Source organism: Ruditapes philippinarum, unplaced genomic scaffold (genome assembly GCF_026571515.1).
Source record: "Ruditapes philippinarum isolate M1 unplaced genomic scaffold, ASM2657151v2 ctg4153_1_1_1_1, whole genome shotgun sequence".
Classification (NCBI taxonomy): domain Eukaryota; kingdom Metazoa; phylum Mollusca; class Bivalvia; order Venerida; family Veneridae; genus Ruditapes; species Ruditapes philippinarum.
Window position 1 is genome coordinate 196 of NW_026863703.1, and position 21,982 is coordinate 22,177.

The 21,982-nt window shown below is 33.1% G+C and overlaps 1 protein-coding gene across 1 annotated transcript; it reads left to right on the forward strand.

Annotated features, from left to right (window-relative positions):
• Positions 1–1,218: 1,218 nt before the first annotated feature.
• LOC132723084 (spectrin alpha chain, non-erythrocytic 1-like) lies at positions 1,219–17,258 on the forward strand. Its single transcript, XM_060707747.1, has 5 exons — positions 1,219–1,474; positions 12,195–12,299; positions 13,353–13,577; positions 16,611–16,648; positions 17,139–17,258. Exons 2-5 carry the CDS (start codon positions 12,272–12,274, stop codon positions 17,256–17,258), a joined length of 411 nt encoding a protein of 136 aa, XP_060563730.1. The 5' UTR covers positions 1,219–1,474; positions 12,195–12,271.
• The last annotated feature ends 4,724 nt before the right edge of the window (positions 17,259–21,982 follow it).

Here is a 21,982-nt window from a genome sequence, read left to right on the forward strand (position 1 = left end):
TCACTAACAGCATCTATAACAAGGCGCATTACTCTTGAATCTTTTCTTTCCAATAATCGTCTTAGTTTCAATCATAGAACTTTGCTTTAAAAATGTTTAATTTTACTCATGCTATCTGTGCTACTGAACGGATGAATACTTCAGATTCATCATTGTTATGTGTTCTATAACATCTTCTTCTCTTATTCTAATTTCGTCCGTTTCATTGACATGGTGACAGGCTTGTTAAGTGTTTGAAAGTGGTTGGACATTTCATTTAAATATTGTTATTGATTTTTTTTATAGTTAAGACTGTTTTTACTGCGTCCAGTATATAAAAGGTCTAGGGCACTATATTCCCTTATAGCTCTTGTTAATTTGATGTTGTTCTCTTTATTAAGAATACATTGATCCAGATGCTGATCATGAACGAGTTATTACGAGGATGCCTCACAATGCTGCAGCTAGCAGAATTTTTAATATATTTTCCAATGATCTGAATAGAAGATGCAACTAGCAATGTTTCTTAATAATTGTTCTAAAGGAATAGGACTCATTTTTAATAAAATTGGATCTCTTTTTTTATCTCTTCTACATAATAAATATGTTAAGGTAAGATTTGGAATTGGTAAATACGATGGTGATGATATGGCTTTTAATGTTCGTCTGTAAGTTAACATTCTTTGAAATGTTTTGATTTTGTATTATCAAAAGTTATCAACATTTTTGTTTACTTTCGAAACTTATCGAGGTCGATAAAAAAAAATTGGTACCTGGTGAAAATGGATGCAAATGACTATTAACATTAATCTTTAACAACATATTTTAAAGCTGTCGCACCTCCGATTGCGAGGAAACCCTCGCCTGGAACCATACGACGACGAAACACGTGGCACCAAAGTACAGATACGGTAACTACGGTTATTACGTATGCTGTTTTTTAACATTAATGACGTCTAATATAAATATATTTTGCATTTTTCATCCCTTTTGGTTTGATGTCGGCGAGGATAGGAAACAATGACAACGGAACATATATATTTTTCTAATTCCGGCTTTTGCCGCCTATGTACTTTAATCGCCTTGGATATGTGATTTTTCCAGGAGTTAATGTTCATAACTTTCACTTCATACATGTTATATAATAATTCTTTGACAACAAGTAAGTCGATGATAAAGCTCATCGGAATCTTTTAATCTTTTTTACTAGCAAATGGTAATTTCACGAAAGTGTCTAGTTTCAAGTTGATACCAAGTAATAGCTTCCTTGAAAAATACGATCAAATTACATTTCATTTAATTTTGACATCAATATCGTCATTGAAAAATCAAAAGCATTACTTGAATATTTGCACTTGTATTATTCGTAAAATTGTCATATTTCCATCGGTTTTATTTAAATTACATCACTATTATATCAAAAGTGTGTCCAAATCACTTCAATTTCAATTTTTGTAGGTACAGCTTCGGGAAATTGAGCAAACACAAAAACCAGGTAAATTTTCAATTGATTTCATGTTTTAATTCACAAGCACTTTTTTCAAAATATTTGACAGAAAATATTTAATATGAAGTATTCATCACATTTAAGTGTTTGTTTTTATTGACGATAATGTATTGATAGGGCGCCCGTGGCCGAGTGGTTAAAGATGTTGACTTCAAACCACTTGCCCCTCACCGCTGTGGTCTCGAATCCCGACTGGGATTCTTTCATGTGAGAAAGCTATAAAGCTAGATTCGGTGGTTCTACTCAATTCTTTGTGCCTAAAATGATGCATGGAATGTCACCCGAGGTCTTAATCCAAAGGTTAAGCTGGAAAGTCGCCATATGACCCATATTGTGTCGGTACGACGGTGTGGCGTGAATTTTGTCAGACCCGTGAGAAACGTAAGACTTTACGTTCTGCGCATGCGCAGGTAGTTGTCGGACGGGGCCGTGAGAAATGTAAGACTTTCTGGTACAATTGTGTGTAAACCTCGTTTAGAAGCTCATTAATTAATCCAAGTGTAGTTCTTCCTTTTATTCATGAGCATAGAGATATTTTCTACGATACCAACTTTTATTTATCTGTGACAACGTATCGTGTGGATGAAATATTGTCCAAATCAGTGGCAGTCTTTCGACATCGTTCGTTCCCGATGTCGAGTTGATGGAAAAATCCTGGAAAATCGAAGAGCTTTGATCGAGGTAAGCTTGTTTTGATATTTTATATTAGAATGTGGTTATTTCAAGCATCGATGAAAGTATGTTAGTTTTTATTAATGCTTACAGGTACTGTAGGCCATGTCAGTCTGTTTTAAGAAATCGGCGGTATGTAGCTCAACCTCCGATGAGTTTCGTTTCTTAATTTTGTTTTAGCCGATCAGCCAGCCGACATTTGTAGATCTAGGGGTATGGCACACTTAAGTTTACTGATATATTGTCTAATTATATGTATTTGATTGGAATAAGTGTCGGCTCAGCCCTAACATACTCGGCCCCGAGTCAGCTCAGCCCTATTCCAACGCGGCACGGATCAACTCCATAGTCAACTCGGCCCACTTAAAAATTTATTAATCTGATTATCAGTGTTAATATATTGGTTTGTTTTATCACTCTCTGTTGTTGGAACCATATTATTGATATATAGAAAATACATGGTTGATGTCGGGACAGGTGAGCTAAAAATGTTATGCTCCTTATAAAGTTGTTTTATAAAATATTGTTATTAAAAGTGATGCCCTATACAGATGACTGTTGTTAAATTTATTTTCTCTCTAATTTTACAGAAACAGCAGGTTATAGGCAAAGGAAAGCAAAATACATGATGTACAAATATTCTGCAAGAAACATCAACCTGACAAAAAGGAAGTGGTGTAGATCTGTTGGTATATCTGCATATTGTTGGTGATACAAAATGTGTAATATGAAAACATTGAAGAAAGACTTGACAAATGCAAAATATGTGATGCAAGAATTCAGTATAAGTAAAATTACCAGATTTTCATTTCAAATGAAAAAGAATTGTAGCCCACAGGATCAGTCCTCATCTTTAGTCAGTGGTCAGGCTTAAAAAGTATTTTTTTCCAGAAGACACAAGTGCAAGTAAAAAAGGCACATTTCACTTTTTCCACTTAAATTATGTTGGATTAAATTAAGAGTTATCAAAAAGTATGGAAAATAAAGTTAATTTGGCAATTAATGTTTAAGAGTGCCAAAATGACAGCAAAATGTATCTTTTCCTTATTTTGTCAATATTGAATTTTATGATACTTTGGATGAAATGACAATAAAACTGTCAGTGAAAGTAAATTAAGTGAATTTTGATAATAAACGGACCAATTAAAGTGAACTAAATGTGGTAAAGAAGACATTATGGAGTTAACAAGGAGATACCAAAAGTGTAAATGAATGTAACAATAAATTACACCTATATTATTTCATAGACTCTGTGAAAGGATTATAGTCAGATCTGAATAGGAATCATAAGATTATAACATGTTATAACTGAAAGAAAGCTGAGAAACATCCATCATGGGGAAAAGTGTATTTGACATTTACATTCATATAATCAATTGTTAGAAACGCTCAAGTATTGAAATGTAACACCTTAGTAGGTAATCGTCTATTTAACTTGGTTAACCTGGGAATACTAGATCAATTCATACAACCTTCAGTCCTTTATCTTCATGATTTATCATGAGGGGAGGCAGATAATTCAGTGATAGACTATAGCTTCATTATTTTTTTTCCTATTTTGTAAATATCTATTCCATAATATTGAAATACAACAATAAAACAATAATTGCATTATTATAATTACATTGTCAACTTTTTAGCTCGACTATACAAAGTATATGGAGAGCTGTCCTACTCGCCCCGGCGTCTGCGTCCAGATTTCAGATTAAAGTTTATGTGCAGTAAAATACATTTCACTATAACTTTGTCATTTCTTAAGGTATCAACTTCAAATATATGTTCCTTATCATCAACTTCATCTTATGTGACAAGCTTTATACCTCTAGCACCAATATGTTCAGATTTATTTTCCCTTGATCTTACAATTTTCCTTAAAAAATACTATTTTTTACTGTTACTTATTTATTTCTAAAGGGATCAACCTCATACTTCAAATATATGTACCTTATCATCATCCCCATCTTATGTGACAAGGTTCATATCTCTTGCACCAATATTTTCAGATTTATATCCCCTTGAACTTAGAATTTTCCTTAAAAATATTATTTTTACTGATACTTATTTATTTCTAAAGGGATCAACTTCATACTTCAAATATATGTACCTTATCATCATCCACATCTTATGTGACAAGGTTCATAACTCTAGCACCAATATTGCAAGAATTATCTCCTTATAAACTTAGATTTTTTTACTAGAAAAATGTTATTTTTTACTATGACTTTTTTAGTTTTAAAGGTATCTACCTCAACATTCAAATTATTTATTCCTTATCATCAATTACATTTTATGTGACATTATGCTCATAACACTTGAAGCAATATTTACAGATTTATCTCTCTTTGAACTTAGAATTTTCGTTAAGAAATATTATAACTTCCTTACTTTTTAAGGTATCTACTTCAAATATATATTTCTTATCATTACACACATATTGTGTAACAAGGTTCATAACTCTAGCGTGACTATTTCTAGAATTATTCCCCTTGATCTTTGAATTTATTTTAACAAATGTTATTTTTTACTATAACTTAATACATGATTGTACATAATTGATTTTTGTGTCGCCATATAGGCGACATATAGGGATCACTTCTCCGTTGTCTGTCTGTCTGTCCGTCCGTCCGTCACAAAACTTGTCCGGACTACTTCTCATAAACTACTGGTGCAATTTCATCCAAAATTTACAGGAATGATCAGTACCAAGTCTAGTTGTGCATATTAGCAGAATTTTCCGGTTCAATGATTTTTGTCAGAGTTATGGCCCTTTAATAATTTTTAATTTTAAAGTTTGTCCGGACAACTTCTCTTTTACCACTAATGCAATTTCAGTGAAACTTTACAGGATTGATCTGTCGCTCAAGTCCTTGCGCATATTGCACGGGTTATCTGGTTGAATGATTTTTGGCCGAGTTATGGCCCTTTGACAAAAGGTGTTTTTTTCTGTGAGTTGCCAGATACGCCAAAGCTTGTCCAGACTACTCCTCATAAACTACTGGTGCAATTTTATCCAAACTTTACAGGAATGATCAGTACCAAGTCTAGTTGTGCACTGTCTGTCTGTCTGTCAGTCTGTCACAAAATTTGTCCCAACATGAAATTGGCCATCATTAGGCGACACATGTGATTACTGATCGCTCTTGTTCTTTCATAATTTTGTCCTCCTTATTTTATTAGTCGAGCTTGGCTGTCTCCTGTGACAGCTCTTGTTATTGTATTAAACAATTATGCTTCATTCAGTTTTACATAAGAAACAATTATAGTTGTATACCAGGTAAAGCATATTTGAAAATATGTAAAGATGACTAATTGAAGCTATTGTAGCTGTCATCAGACTGCCTTAACAGTTGCGACAAACCATAAATTCATCTGATATTGCTGTGTTTTACCCTGAACACTTATGTCTAGGGTTAGGACACACTTTGTCTGACACAATTGAAGTACATATGTATCATTTGTTATTTGAAACATAATCATAAGCACTACGACTAGCATTATTTCTGGTCCAGACTGGAACCCGAGTAGAGCCACTGACATTCCTTAAGCTAGCTATTATAGCTTCATTACATGAAAGAATCTAAAGTCCCTGTCAGGATTCGTATCCACAGTGGTAAGGGGCTAGTGGTTTGAAGTCAACAACCATAACCACTCTGCCAGAGATGTCCCCTGATAAAAACTTCACACATTGATAGAGACCATTTTGAAGAATTACAGTGCCAGAGAATCACTACTTTACCTTGTTTGAATTTTTTAATTAGAATTTTTTTTTACGAAAAAAGAAATAGAGGTATTCACTATTGTTGCAGTCATGGCAGTGTTCCTGTTGTTGTCCGCAAACTTACACCTTGATCATAACATTACTAAGATCCTGCTGTATTGTCCTCATACTTTGCCACAAAATGAGCCGTGTCACGACAAAACCAACATAATGGGTTTGCGACCAGCATGGATCCTGACCAGCCTGCGCATCCGCGCAGTCTGATCAGGATCCATGCTGTGCGCATTCAGTTTCTCTACTTGTAATAGGGTTTGTAAGCGAACAGCATGGATCCTGATCAGACTGCGCTAATGTGCAGGCTGGTCTGGATCCATGCTGGTCGCAAACCCATTATGTTGGTTTTGTCGTGACACGGCTCAAATATCTTTGGGCAGGGCCTTGAAGTAGACTAGACAAAAGTTGACCTTCATTCATAAATGATCCTGACCTTCAAAGTCAAATGTCCAAATTTTGATTTATTTTGCTATTAGTGGCTATAACTTTGATAATTTTGAATGGATTTTCTTCAAACTTGAAAACAACAATCTGTTAGGATAGACCTTCAAGCTAATCAGACACAACTTGACCTTCACTCATAATGATCTTGAACTTGAAGGTAAGTTATTGCATTGACCGTCAAGGTCAAATTAATGAAATCCATATAACCAGCTATAACTTTAAATGACATTGACCATCCAGGTCGGATGATTGAATTTCGCTTACATTTTCTTAACTTAGTCATTTATTTATGGAAATGATTCATAACTTAGTCATTTATATATGGAAATGATTTATACTTACACAAAACAATTGTGACTAAAAAGATCAGTTAAACTACAAAAATGTGCATGTTACTAACCTATAATTTTATTAATATTATTATTTAAATATTCAAAGTGCTTGATAGCTTAAAAAGGATTTTTCTCTAGGAGAAATGTGCAAATTTCTGTTTTAATGATTTTGCATTAAACTTTGATTGCTACAAACCACTGAATGTATTCAAACTGGAACCAGTCATACTGGTTATAACATAAAAATCTTACACCAGCTGTCAGTACAGATCTGAACATCTAGCTTAAGCATAATTGTTTTCGGCAATATGCTCTGCAGAGTTTTCTGTAAACAGTTACCCGTGAGCTAGAAATTCCCTTTAAAGCCAGGGGTGTAAGCAAGGTTTTTTAGCACCCGCGCAAACAGTAGATTATCCTGTCTGATATGCAAGAAATTTTTGTGACATGTTTACGAATACCTCTAGCATGGATAATTCAGATCTGATAAGGAAAAAAATACTCTTAATTTGAGACTATCTAGCAAGCAGTTAGCATCTAGGACAAATACTGATAGATACTAAGTATATAAAATGTCTAAGTATAGTTATATTATAAGTTTTATTCTGGTGCAAGCCAGAAATGATATCTAAGTGTATCTTCCTTTTTCACTCCAGTTATGGTTGAGACTTGCCATATGACTTCTCCAGTGTCAGTTTTATTATAAACCCACTATATCCCCCCCCCCCCCAAAGATAGTAAACAGTAAAATAACTTACTTAACATTAATATATTAATTATTGATAAAATTAATTTTTGTACAACTGTTTTGCTGATTTGTGTTTTGATATATATGAAAGAATCTGGGTATTTATTTAATATTTGGTATTCGACTGGTATGTAAGTACCTGGCAGAAACGAATATAAAAGAACATTTCGAAGAGAAGATGTGCACCTCTTTCCAAGCTGGAAATATGGTATTTCCAGGTTATGTTTCTTTATTACATACTTGTAAATAAAATGATGAGAAATATTGATGAAATTAAATGCTTATTTTCACTTTCCTTATTTTCACTGCAAAAAAAAATATTTTTCACTGCAGTGATACATATTTTCACCGGTGTCTTACCAGACTAATTTCTGCTATATTCAGCCGAGTTAGTCTTTCATATTGTGATGTCAAAAAAGAGAAATGCATATAATAAACAAGTAAATTTAAGTATTTTCTGTAAATAGTTTGTAGTATGAAAATTATCATGTTTCACTTGTGGCAACCACCACTCATGAAATATTTATGTTTATTCCACGCAATGAAAATAAATATTGTATTTATAGAAAAAACTTGGCTATCCTCTATTTCTTCAGTTTAGAGTTATAATTTATGTTTATTACCTGACTGTAATGACTTGAAAAGTGAAAACTTGATTACAAGTCTAAAGATCATGTTTATGATTGAAACATGTATTTTGGGGTTATACATTATTTGGAAATATAAAATGTTGAGCACCTAACTATGGTTGTGTTTGAACTTGCCAGGAACTTTGATTTATTGGTGTCGCATTGCTGTAAGATTATAGTTTTTTAAATTTGGTACCCAATCATTCCTGCAATAGTGTATTCTGCAACCAGTGATGCTTGAAAGAATGTGTAGATCTCCTCTGCTAAAACGAAAGATCTTCTAGCATGTAAGTTTATACGACAGCACAGTGTAGTTAAAAGGCACAGACACTTGGGATGTGGAGCTCGTGTGTGTGTATTATTTTAGACCTTGAAATATGATTTTTTTTCAAAACAGCTTATATTATTTTTTTTACATATATTACCAGTACATGTGCTGGGATTGACAAAGATACTGTATGTGTAGAAATATTCGCGGGCTTCAAATTTTCGCGATCTTCGCGGTGACATTCGATCCGCGAATTCATGTTCAGCGCGAATATTTTTACACAAATAATTTCTTAATAGTCATATTTTCGCGCATTTATAGAACAAAATATATCACTGTGTTCACGGCTGCCATAAGTCTCTGGTATCCGTTGCGCTTTCAAAGAGTGATTTTACTGTTGTATAAACTGTACATGTGACATTCAGCTCTGTATATAAATCAGTTTGCTAGTGTATTATTGTTTGACTGATATGATAATCGGATTCTTGTATAAGTATATACATGTTTGAACAATACCAATAATAGTTTTATCTCATAATCCGAGTCATAAATGTCTTGACATCTGACCAGATTATATTTTGTTTTGTTTTTCTAAACAAACAATACAAACAACACAAACTTTAACGATTTTAACTGATGAAAACATGGAAAACAAAACACAATTACTCAGTCAACATTTTAACAATATCGGTGAAAAGATTATGGTCTCATTCAGTGCTGTTAAAAACTGTGAAGAATCACGCACGTTAACGGACATTCTTTTGTGTGCCATAATTTGTACGCTAGACAAACTGAATGTCTTTGTTATGTACAATAGCGTATTGTTTGACACCAGGTGTTGAAAATAACTGTGAAGTCCAACAATGATTACAGTAAAAAGTATTTTGAATGAAATAAGGCTGCTTGCGAAAACAATTGCCTAATCATGTAAGACTAATTTCCCTTACTTTTTAACCTGATGGGTGTACGCGAATTTATGATTTTCGGCTGTCACCTCCGCGAATTCAAAATAGCGCGAATATTAGTATATACCCCCAAAATGGACCTTTCCGCGAAAATTTGCTTCCGCGAATTTAAATACACATACAGTATATCTTATTTGGATTTTAAAGGCACCCCAAGTGTCTGTGATAAAAGGTATCTAGACACAGCCCAGTGTTGGGATAGTGTAAAAAAGTAATTCTAAAAAAATATATATACTGTATATCTAATAAAGTCTATATATTATATATACAGTATATATATATATATATTTTTTAGAATTACCTTTTTACACTAGAATTACCTTTTTACACTATCCCAACACTGTGCTGGGTCTGTCACAGTGTGGTATCTATAGGTTTAAAGCACCAGCCTGTTCAAGTATTACCCTATGTAAAATTAATTAATACCCGCTGGTGTTATTTTTTATCACAAAACGTCTGTTGATAATTTCTTAACAGATCATAAGGATTATTTGAACGGATGCAGTTCGTGGCCGAGATGATCGACTCGGTCGAGTTCATTTAGGGCCGAACAAGATGATTTCAATTTACTATAACTCGGCATTTGTGTAATTCACTCATAGATGGACAGCAACATTCACTATTGTATGTTTTTATTTTAAAAACATAAGGAGTGGTCAATTAGTTACTTCATAGTAGATCTATGCAAAATATAAAAATCCAAATTAATTTGTAGAAAATCATGAACATCCGAGCGGCTATTTTAAAGCCGAAACATTGATTAAAATTGTTATTATTTACTCGTAAAAACAGTCAAACTCCTTCGCTTTAACCATTACTTTATTGATGCAATGGAATATTGACAGTATTTAATTTAATTGCAACAGGAAATGTTCTCCACTAAAATAGTCTTACGTTTCTCACGTCTGACATTTTTCACGACCCTCCCGTGAGATTCGTAAGATCTTACATTTTTCACGGGTCTGACGAATCTCACGCTACAACGGAAACTCCAATCAAACAAAAAATGTAATAAGCATAATAATTAATTAAACAAGAAGCATGACAATGCTACGAAAGCAGGATTTTAATTATGACCATTGTACAGTACAATCTCTGAAAACCCAAGGCTTCCATTTTACATACCAGTGCACATATATCAACACTAAAAATAATCGTGTAAGAGCCCAGATCCGGCTTTCACTAATATTCTCAGAATCAGAACTTCTGCTCAAATCTGACATTTATCTTAACTCAGAAACTTAGATTAAGATTTTGCTCAATTTACTTTTACTAAAAATCCCTAAGACAAGTTTTAATTTGAGATTAAACAGGTCAAGTAATCTTTACTTAAAAAACTGACACTACATAATTATATTCATGGTTAACACCTATATTGTGTAGAATTTTAAACATAACATATCAACTATCTGTGAAGTCAAAACATGCTTATTTTATGTTTACATGTACAAAGGGACTATGTAACAACTATTAATATTTTCTTATATTAAATTTAAGCAAAGTATATCTTAAAAGATGAATGAAAGAAACACCTGACCATATAAAAAAAGAAGAAGAATAATTATAAAACGTCCCCCTTCTTCACCTCCGCAGCGTTTGACCCGCCGCTCTTGTCAAAGCTGTGGCCAGTGTGATATAAAGTCTTAGTGATATTAACTTTTGTTCAAGATGAAACGACCATTTTCATTGGCTGAAATAAGTCGTGGCCACAAGATAATAACTCGTGGCCACGAGATAATAAGTCGTGGCCTCAATATAATAAGCCGTGGCCACGAGATAATAAGTCGTGGCCACAAGATAATAACTCGTGGCCACAAGATAATAACTCGTGGCCACAAGATAATAACTCGTGGCCACAAGATAATATCTTGAGGCCACAAGATAATAAGTCGTGGCCACGAGATAATAAGTCGTGGCCTCAATATAATAAGCCGTGGCCACGAGATAATAAGTCGTGGCCACAAGATAATAAGTCGTGGCCACGAGATAATATCTTGAGGCCTCAAGATAATAAGTCGTGGCCACGAGATAAAATAAAACTGCAAATGTCACCTCTATGCCACCGTATTCATCTATTATCATCAGTAATCAAAAACAGTTCAGATGAACTGAGAAATTGTCAAATTCATTCCACTATCTACTTATCAAGCATATAATGATTTTTTTAATATTAACCAATTTGATATTGTTTGTACTTTGAAAATAAACAATCCTAGGTTGAAAGTATGCCGTTATTGCAAATATGCAAAGGAAAACAATATATTAAGTATATAAAAGGATTTATACTGAAAATTTTCAGCCCCTAATCCTGCTTAACTAAATATGATCAGTATTTAACACACGTTAAAATCATGTCAAAAATTAGAGAAATACAGAATCCCTAAAGAAAGTCCAACACAACAAAACTGAAAATGTTGCAGGCTCGGTTTGATTAAGCCTGTTTCTGGGACAAACTCAACTGTTCAAATTCGACAATCATGCGGTCTGACAAGGCTTTTCTATGCTCTGTTTTAAGTCACACAAACACTGTTATGGTCAAACTGCGATGCCGAAGCTTTTCTGATAAAGTCAGACCACAGGTGCCCTTCCTTGCATTATTTCAGACACATCCGGCATTTGAGTAGAACAACAAATGTCTATAAGCAAGCAGGATAGCTTCCTCACATGAATGAGATGACAGCTGTAAGAGCAAGTGTTTTGAGGCCAAAGATCTCAACCACTCGGTCACGGAAGTCCCGACCAAGCTCTAGACTGATGGTAACTAAATTACTGAAACTTTTAAACACTTAAATAAACTGTTCTAAATACGAAGTTTTGCAAACCTTTTACACTTATTCACCAGGCTAAATGTAAAGAAACAAATGATGTTTTTAATGTATAGGATCTCCAATTCCAAGTACAGAACGAAAGCAAGCAGCAAATCCGGATCCTGTATTTCATGTCCAATCCTGTCAAGATATGATACCGGTACCTCAACAAAAGCCAGGTAAGTTCAACTGAAGCAAGAAGTTATTTCCGTTTATTTGAAATCGATTATGAAGAAAACTTAAAGTAAGTTTTACGAGGCTAAGAGTGAGGTTTAGTGCACCATTAACCGGTTTAAACTCCCCAGCAGTACTTGTGCTGCTGAACGTTCCAAGGTGGCGCCCCTCTGTGTTCCACAGTCCTGTCTTGTTTAATGGAACATGGTGGGGCTAAAAGTGAGGTTAGGTGCACCATTTACCGGTTTATACTCTCCAGCTGTACTTGTGCTGCTGACCGTTCCAAGGCGGCGCCCATCTATGTTCCTCAGATGTATGTCTATGTTGTTTCATACTGTTTTGGTGGCATTCTTGCTTGTGTCCGTTGTTGTTTTCTCGTCTACGGTAAGTCTACGGTAAGTCTCCACCTTGCCCTTAGTTTTAAGTCTTTAATTTACCCCCCTCCTCTCCCCGAGGTACCTGTCCCCTTCTCCTGTGCCCTTTATCTTTGTGGGCCTATTGTTCAACATTTTATTTGTTTTCTTTGAAATCCTTGTCAGTTACAAATTATTTCCTATTATATAATCATTTATTTGCTTTCTTTGAATTCCTTCTCAGTTACAATTTATTTATCATTTTAGTGATTAGCCTGTCCGTGCTCTACCTTGTGCCCTGTCCTTTTTTTTGTTTGGGTCCGTCAGGACTCCTTGCCACTGGTTCTTGTTGCTGGGTCATGTGGGGGTTGCGTTCATTGAACGCCGCCTTTCCTTGTTGATCTTGTTTTTCATATTTTACGGACAGATTTCATCGAAATTATTTGTATTTGTGGCTTGAGATAAATGTTTTGATAATTAATTGTATTCAAATGAATGATATTATGAACAAATTAATAAGACTAAAGGTTCATGCATATTTACACTTTTTCTTTCTTTTGACATAACATGTATTTATAATATTTCTTTAATTATTTTTACCGAGCGTTATTGTACAAAACGTAATAAGAACTATCTAAATTTCCAACAGAAGCTACTCATTTAGCCAGTAAAGGATTTATTATATTTATTTATGTTTTTGTTTAGAAAAATATATAGCTATGTGGGATTACGAACCAAGAACGCAGGATGAAATCGAACTCAAGGAGGGACATGTAGTGACGGTCTTGGAAAAATGTAGTACAGATTGGTTCCTTGCTGAAGTATGCGGAAGACGTGGATACATCCCTGGTTATTACGTCAAGAAGGTTGAAGATAAAAATCAAAGTGGTGACCTTACAAATGAACTGGAGACGGTTTTACTTCGTCGCCGTGCTACGCTAGAAAAAAGAAATTCAAAAGAAAAATAAATATAAAACTTACAGGGAGAGATGTTTATTTTTGATCAATATCAAATCAAGAAAAATTGTAAATTAATAAATAAGACAAAATGTATATTCAAGAAACAAGACTAATTACATCAAATCATATCAAAATAAAACTTATTATATATTCAGATCACTTATATTCAAGACTTACACAAATAGTATAAAGTATGTTCTTCTGGTTTCACTAGAAAATTATATAGTGTAAACATTTTATACAACAATAAACAATATTGTTTTTTCAATTTACAATTAAATATTGTTAATTACAAGTGTTGAATGATTTTCTAAATGACGCTTGTTATTCGTAAGAAATTTCTCAATATATATTTATCATTAATCCCTCTGTGTTCCTCAGATGTATGTCTATGTTGTTTCATACTGTTTTGGTGACATTTTTGCTTGTGTCCCTTGTTGTTTTCTCGTCTACGGTAAGTATCCCCCCCTTGCCAATTCAAAGCCAAAATAATTAAATATTAAATAACAGATGAAGATCGAAATTTCCTTAGTTGATAGTTGTAGAATGAAAGAATATATTATATTATTTTGCTATGTTCAATATTCACCAGGGCTTCCAAAATGACAGCCACTATAATGAAAACCCAGTAAGATCAATAAATTATTTCATGCAATGCAAAGACTATTAACACAAGTTACTAAAACTAACATATAGGGATATCCAATACGTAACTGATGATGTCGCATGTATTACATTCTTTTTATAAAAAGCGTTTTATTTTAACTTCACAATTGGTCACGATCATGACATTTCAACATTTCTTGCAACTCAAATAGACATAAAAAATGCACACACATGACTACCCGCTTACCAACGACCTCAAGAGCTACTAATAGAAAATCAAGAGCAGTATATTTTTTACTGAATAAATGCTTAGGGTATTACTTATTTGTTCAATTTATTGAATCAATCAAACATTAAAATATGCCCCCAAAAATGCTTTTACTTCTATTCTATATCTCAAAGGCTTTTTATTTTATGTGTTCGAATATTGTTCTTACTGATTTACCTACTGGCAAAATTTACCTGAACCACCGTTTACTTTTGTTGCTGTCTTAAAGTAGCACTGTTATAATGATTAAGTATTTTGTGTCGAAGTCAAAATTGTCTTTAAAATTTTGCTAACATTATGAAAAATTAAGTATGCATACATGCTAACATTCCTTTGGTAATAAGCATCTAACTTGCTGTAAAACCATAATTTAAACATAATAATACTTATGTTTGCCTTCTCTATAGTACAACATATTATCAACATTTTAGAGACTAAGTTGATCCGAATACTGATCCTGATACTAAATTGGTCCTTATTTTTTATCCTATCATCAATTTAATATTTGAATGTATTGTTATTCGTCAATTTAATCCCAAAATAGTGTGTTTTTTTTCTTTTAAAATCAACACTTTGTAACACTTTGTTATTTACCAATTAATGTTTTCCCAATTTAAAATCAATTTTAATTTCATGAAATAATAAATTAAAGTCAGGATAATGCTTTTCATTAGGGCCAGAAGTTAAAATCACTTTCAGGTGTAAGATAATTATTTGGATAAAAACAGGTTTTACAGGGAATGTCACTTAATCTTAATATTTCGTCCACCTTAACCTAAATTTATATTAATCTTTAATTGCATCATTATTATTTGAAATTAGTTTCCTCTGTGAGGGAAGCTGAAATTGTCATAACTTGTGTTAAATTTTCTGCGTCAAGTTTTTTGTAGATATTAAATGTAAAAGAATAGAGTGCCTTTAAAACCTTCTTCTTGTAACACGTATATCAGCTTATTACATTCTGTGTTAATGTAGTAGTTTCAGGTTGTTTCCCTTTCTTTGTATTTCTTTATATTATTTTAATATATGACGCTCAGTTTGTTATTCCTTTTTTCTTTGATACAAAACAATAGTTGGTTATATTTTGATGTGCAGATTATAACCTTTGAAATGTTTTTTCAAAGATGTTTTTTTTTGTATTTTTTGTGGAGATTAAAAAGTAATTTCAATATTTTTTATTTCAATATATATGACTAAATTAAGGATTAGGAAATAGATATCAATTCTGAGTGCATTGTTGTACAATAGTGCATGGTTTGTAATCAAATTCCTAGGAATACAATCACGAAGGTCGATAGACATGAGTGATTAATTACAAAGCATTTGACCGAAAAACCATGCATTCATATAACAATAGAAACTGTCACCTCTTTTCGGCGGTCACCTGACATAAACGGCCATTTATACTATAATGCACAAAGAATTAATATATATTTTCACTCTAACACGTCAAGAGAAAAAAAAATAGTTGGAATGAATGTTTGATGGTTAAATTTGTTTTCCCCTCTTGGTTTCCAATAGAAGTTCTGTAAAGGATGTTCCGTAGAAAAAAAACTGTCGTTAAAGCCTGCGTCACATTACACTCCGATTAGGTTTACGATGGGATACCGATGTCTGAACGGGCTGAAATTGCCAATTTCTTTAAGGTCTCCGGCCGATGACCCTCCTGTGTCAAGTGACCGGTGGGGCACCGTACGGGTAATCGGAGAATTTTAATGCAGAGTTATTTTCCTCCGGCATCCGGTACATCGTCAACTCACAGTAGCAGACACGGTTAAATACCCTCCGATACCCGGCCGGGCACCTTTTGTTATCGGTTACATAACGGTTAAAATTTTCACCTCCTGGGCGCCAAATATTCATCCAGATTTCAAGCCGTATCTGAGCGGTCACGGCAAGTTTCTAACCGGGACCCGGATGGACGCAGTACGTTGCACGTATGATCCTAAGGTGTCCGCAAGGATAGCGTTGGGGTTATTTAACAGACCTTACGGCAGGTAAAGCCTTGGACTGTGAATTAATCGACCCGGGTTCAATTCTCGGACGACGGTGAAGGTCACTTTCGTTGTACAGAAGTTCCTGTACCTTACGAAAGTGAAAGAGATTATTACTGTTTAACTGCTTGACAGACTGTCCAGGAACGATGCGAAGGCTGAACTTTGCTCTGGTATGTATATTCAAGCTGGCTTACTGTCAAAGTCCTCAATACCAACACCATTTTCTTATTAGCCAGCGTGCAGTGCTGAATCGGTTAAATCACTAGCCTTGAAATCTTGACATTGTTGGTTGGATTCCCGTGATGACCAACTAAAATAAATAAAAATCTTTCGGACGAGACTTTAAAGCGAGGTTCTGTGTATGAGTGCTTAAACACTGGGATAGGTAAAGAATTAGAAGATTGTTTGGTGCTCCGATTTATAGATCTTGTTTTTCATATTTTTTCTGAAATTGGGGCATCTTGCTTTCTGTATCATGCGCTGTCCTCAAAAATCTAAAACGATAAATACTCTTCTGGAGATCTCGCCTATACGGGCAACCGATGGCGAGTATTAAGAAACCTAATTACACACACACACACACACATATTCTATCAGTTTTCACAATCGTCAGAGGTTTCTTAAAGTTACAATCTTTTATGAAAAACTTTGATTTCACAGTGTAATGTATCTTCCAAAACAGAAAGCAAAGAAGGGGTGGGGAAGAAATCAGAGGGGAAGAAGGCAAGGACAAATGCCAACAAAAGTAGGGGTGTGAATAACGGCCAGAAAATGGGATAGCATGCTATACAAATACCGTCCGACAGCCGACCGGATATCGCACGTATACTTTACCGTCACCGTACGATTGTTGCAAAGTGGCCAGATAACGGAATGCAATTGGACAGTAATCGTACGGTGGTCTGTCGATTACCTTAAGAATATCGACCGGTGCTAGGAAAGAAGATGCCAAGGGTTTTCACCGGATGACCGGGCGAGTTCCCTTCGGAAACCGTCCGAATGCCTAATGGACCACAGAGGGAGAATGACCGCCAACATCTACTCGGACATGATTGAAATGTTTCTCTCCGATCTCAAATTATCAACGATGTCCCATCGATTCCTCTATACCGGCCAGTCCCCGCCTGTAATGAAACGTAGGTATAAATATACCGTTTGCACACACATTTTAAGAATAATAAATTTTGAAAAATTGGATACAATTTATGTGTGTTTATTTTATTTCACTTTATGTTTTTCAAGCAAAGCACAAATTATTTATAGTGAAATAAATGTGAAATTTAACTTGTTTGCGACATTGAAATAGCGTTCTGTTTTACTGTTTTTGCAAGCGCTGTTTGGCGTTACATTATGGCGTCAAGTAAACAACACTTTAAAGGTCTGTACAGCGTTAATGACTGAATTTAAGGTATTGGTGTTCGGATTATTTTCTTAGTTAGACCATTTTCTATCATTTCAGATAGTTTTCAGAACAAAATTCACCAAAATGTTGTTTTTATTAATCAGACTTTTCAAACAAAATGGCACCGTCAATGTATCGGTTTGAAAATACAAAGGGAGGAGACAAGAACGGCAAGTGCATTGTTGTGAAATATATCACACTTCCGACCTTCTTTGTTTTTATAAGAGAAATATTCTATAGTGTTAGAGTATGTTATAATGCTGGTTACATAGAATATCATGTATAAAGTAAGATTTTATCGACATCTTGGGTAACGCTGCTTAAATAGCCACGTTATTGCTCTATCTCTCATTTATATTAATTTTCATACCTTGCAATTTTGCTGAGAGTAATTCATTCATCTTATTGTAAATAAGATCACATGAAATAAATGAACTATGATTCATAAATGTTGGTTAAATTTCCAATAGTGTTACGTCTATAATATTCTTAAAAAATTAAAGAAAGAATATTTATTTTTCGTTTAATACGGTTATTAAATACGATTATTAAAATATAGAAACTTTGCTTTTGTGTTTGTTTATTTATAACGGTTAAAACCAAATCACAGAAAGAACACAATTGAGTTTAAGCATTGTCTCTACATAAATAAAGTAGCATACAAATAGCGTTGGAGACTTGCGGCTTATGATAACTCTGCAACATGTCGCATCGGTTGTGCACCTCTCCTGTTACAAAAATGTAAACAGACACATCTTAAACTTATCTTTAAGTAACCTCATTCCCTTGTAGTTAACACGTTTTGCTTTTGTTTCTTCTCGTCTCTCAATTGTGCGTAGCACTTGGTCAGGTCTCATATTTTCTCTTAAAAACTGAACTGTTTCACTTTTCATTTTCATGAACATGAAGGTCTTTAATATTTTGTTTTCATATTCCTTGAACCTTTTACGATAAGAGAATATTCTATTTTGTTTCAGTCTCAACTGTAACCAACACCTGGTCTAGACCAGATTTTATTTCTTTTACAAAATTTAATGTTACTTATTTTTCATAAATCTACATATAAGCGATCGAAAAATAAGCGATAACTTAACAAAGTTAGTGACAAAGCAAGCAAACAAGATAAAGTAAGTAATAGAAAGCGAAAATAAAATGTGTCTTTTTCTTACATGATGGACAACGTCCTTCTATATCCTTTGAAAATCCTAACTTATTTACTTTATAAAAACTCAAAATCACTTTGGACTTACATAAAATGAAGATAAAAGTTGACATGAACACATCAATTATATGATGACTTCAGGCTGTAAAGTTCTTAGCTTAATATAAGCATTGAAATATAAACTTAAACGAATTCAACTTCATGAATTCATGTTTGGATTTCGTTAATTCATGTTTTAATTATGAATTCACGAAGTTTAAATCACGAAATTGTAAACATGAATTCATAAATTTGAATTCGTGAATTAAAATAGAAAAATCGTGTAATTGAAATCGCGAATTCGTAAATTTAATGAATTCTTGAAGTTAATATTTGAATTCGTGAAGCTAAAATGTGAACTCATGAACTTGAAATCGTATATCCGTGAATTCTATATAAATCGAGAGTTTGGGAATTCTTAAGATGTACCTAGGAATTCAAGATAGTGAAATGTCACCACTGGTCGTTCGTATTATTGAACAGCAAACATAATAATCCTACAAAATATTTCATTCATTCATCTATTGAGAAGTTTATCTTATTAAGAACATAGTATTGTTAACACATAAAAGGTTCATTACAAAATTTGGACTGGGGCGCTTACGCGTTACCATGGTTGTTAAAACTGCTGTCAGTCTTTTGAAAAGAAATACCATCGCTATCAAAGGATACAATTTTAAAGTGAGATTATGCTCATATTTCCACTGTCAAAATGAGCTGAATTTAATTTATATTTCAAAAGATTGACAGTTTTAATGATGTTTGGCCAACAGATTATATTTCAAAATGTTTAGGATAAAATTAAAAATCTGTCCAAAATATAAAAAGACTGACCCACTCTTTTTATAAATTATGCGCTACAGGTAAATTCTAAATGATTATTTACTGAAATTTCGTTTGAATTCCGGTGTTATTTATCGTTTTTGCGAAGTAAATTATTAAATCAAAAGATATTATGGCAAAATAAAAATTTATTTTGACTCTCACCTGCTCACTCACTATATACCTTTAGATATGCATACAATGTCACTTTAATTAAAATTACTTCCGAAATGAAAAAAACGAGGACATTAGTTTACTTCAAAAAACTTTATTGCATTAAAGAAATACATGTTTATAGCAAGTACAAAATATATAAACACAAACAACACAAGAACATGGATTTTTATCAGAAGAGCCTTACAATTATATTAATAAAATACAGATCACATTTGATAGTATTGATTTCTTAAAATGTTAGTACGATATATAAATTTACTTGAACCAATAATTACAGTTAACGATGATTCGGACATTAAATTGGTAAACTTTTGCTTTGTCGGCCCTGTGTAGTAATACCGTTTAAGATACTTTTTTCTCAAATCGGAGAACTTCGGACAAATAAGAAAGAAGTGATATTCATTCTCTACTTGATTATAATTTTCACAATAACGTTCATTTCTTGTAATATTACGATATCTTCCATATTCAATAGCTAAATTATGGGACAATGTTCTGAATCTAGATAAGGATATTCTATAGTTTTATTCTTTAATTACACTTAAATATTTTTCTAAATAAAAAATAGGTTTAAATAAACTGTATGTATCAAGACGAGGTGAATTATTTAACAATGTATATCATTTTTTGTTATACAAACTAAGAATTCTGAATTTAATTGCTTTAAAATCTACATGTATGTTATATTGGTTTTCCCATACAAATATTTAATAATATCCAGATTCATCTAATATTTGTTTAAAAGTGTAAGCCCAATTTTTACCATTATATGACTGTCCATTGTCAGTATCAATTCTTAACATAGCATAAGTTTTAAAACGGATAGTACTTTCTTGCAGCGATACTAACTTAATCCAATATTTAATCATAATAATTTTCCGTTGAATGTACATAGGTGTTCGACCAAGTTCGCTATATAACGCTTCTCGGTTTGTGGATATTTTAATTCCTAAAATTTTTCTACAAAATTTAGAATTAATAACTTCGACAGCGGGTGCGATGTGTGATCCCCATACCTCCGCCGCGTAATTCAAAGTTGATGATACGAGAGAATCAAATAATTTTATTTGCTGTGAAACGGGTAAATCTACTTGATTAAAGATAATAAACAAATTATGAAGAGCGAAAGATGCATGTTGTGCTATACGTTCCTGTGTTTTATTCAATTGTCCGTTCTTGAATAGATGTACACCTAGATATTGAAAGGATTTGACAACTTTGATTTTTGTGTTATATATTAAGTAAAATTCATAATTTTGTGTGACGACCGTTTTCAAAAAAAATCATTATTTTTGTTTTATTAACATTAAGTTTCAAATTGTAATTATTACAGTATAATTCTATATCGTTTAATAATGACTGTAATGTGTTAGAGTTTTTAGAACAAATCGTAGCGTCATCTGCAAACAATAATAGAAATATTTGCATATCACCAAGATTAATTATTCCGTCTAAATTACTCCGTGTATTTTCAAAAATATCATTAAGAAAAAATAGACACAATAAACTGCTTGAAGGGTCTCCCTGTTTTACTCCAACGTATGAATTTATTGGAACTGACTTGACATTGCTATAACGGAAGATTTAGCAGAGGTATACATAGACCTTAAGGTAAATTTAGAACTTACATTACCGTCCAAAAGTTTTTGCCATAGAAGTACACGGTCAATTCTATCAAACAACGAACATTTTTTCTTTATTTGATAATGTTTTTGCAATAAGTGAATAGAGTACAAAAGTATAGTCGATAGTGGATTTATTCTTTTGATTGTCTATTAATTTTTCATGCTTTTTGGCCCATTTAGTTAACATACTTACTTTTTTTTGAGTATATTTTCGACAAAATGTTATTAAGTGTGAAGCCTCTAAAATGTTTGACTTCTTCACTTCCGCCTTTAAGTA

Coding starts and splice junctions, on each gene's coding strand:
- LOC132723084 (XM_060707747.1), top strand. CDS start 12,272: ATGATACCGGTACCTCAACAAAAGCCAG. Junction 12,300..13,352: donor GGTACCTCAACAAAAGCCAG/GTAAGTTCAACT, acceptor GTTTTTGTTTAG/AAAAATATATAGCTATGTGG. Junction 16,649..17,138: donor GAAGGCTGAACTTTGCTCTG/GTATGTATATTC, acceptor TTGATTTCACAG/TGTAATGTATCTTCCAAAAC.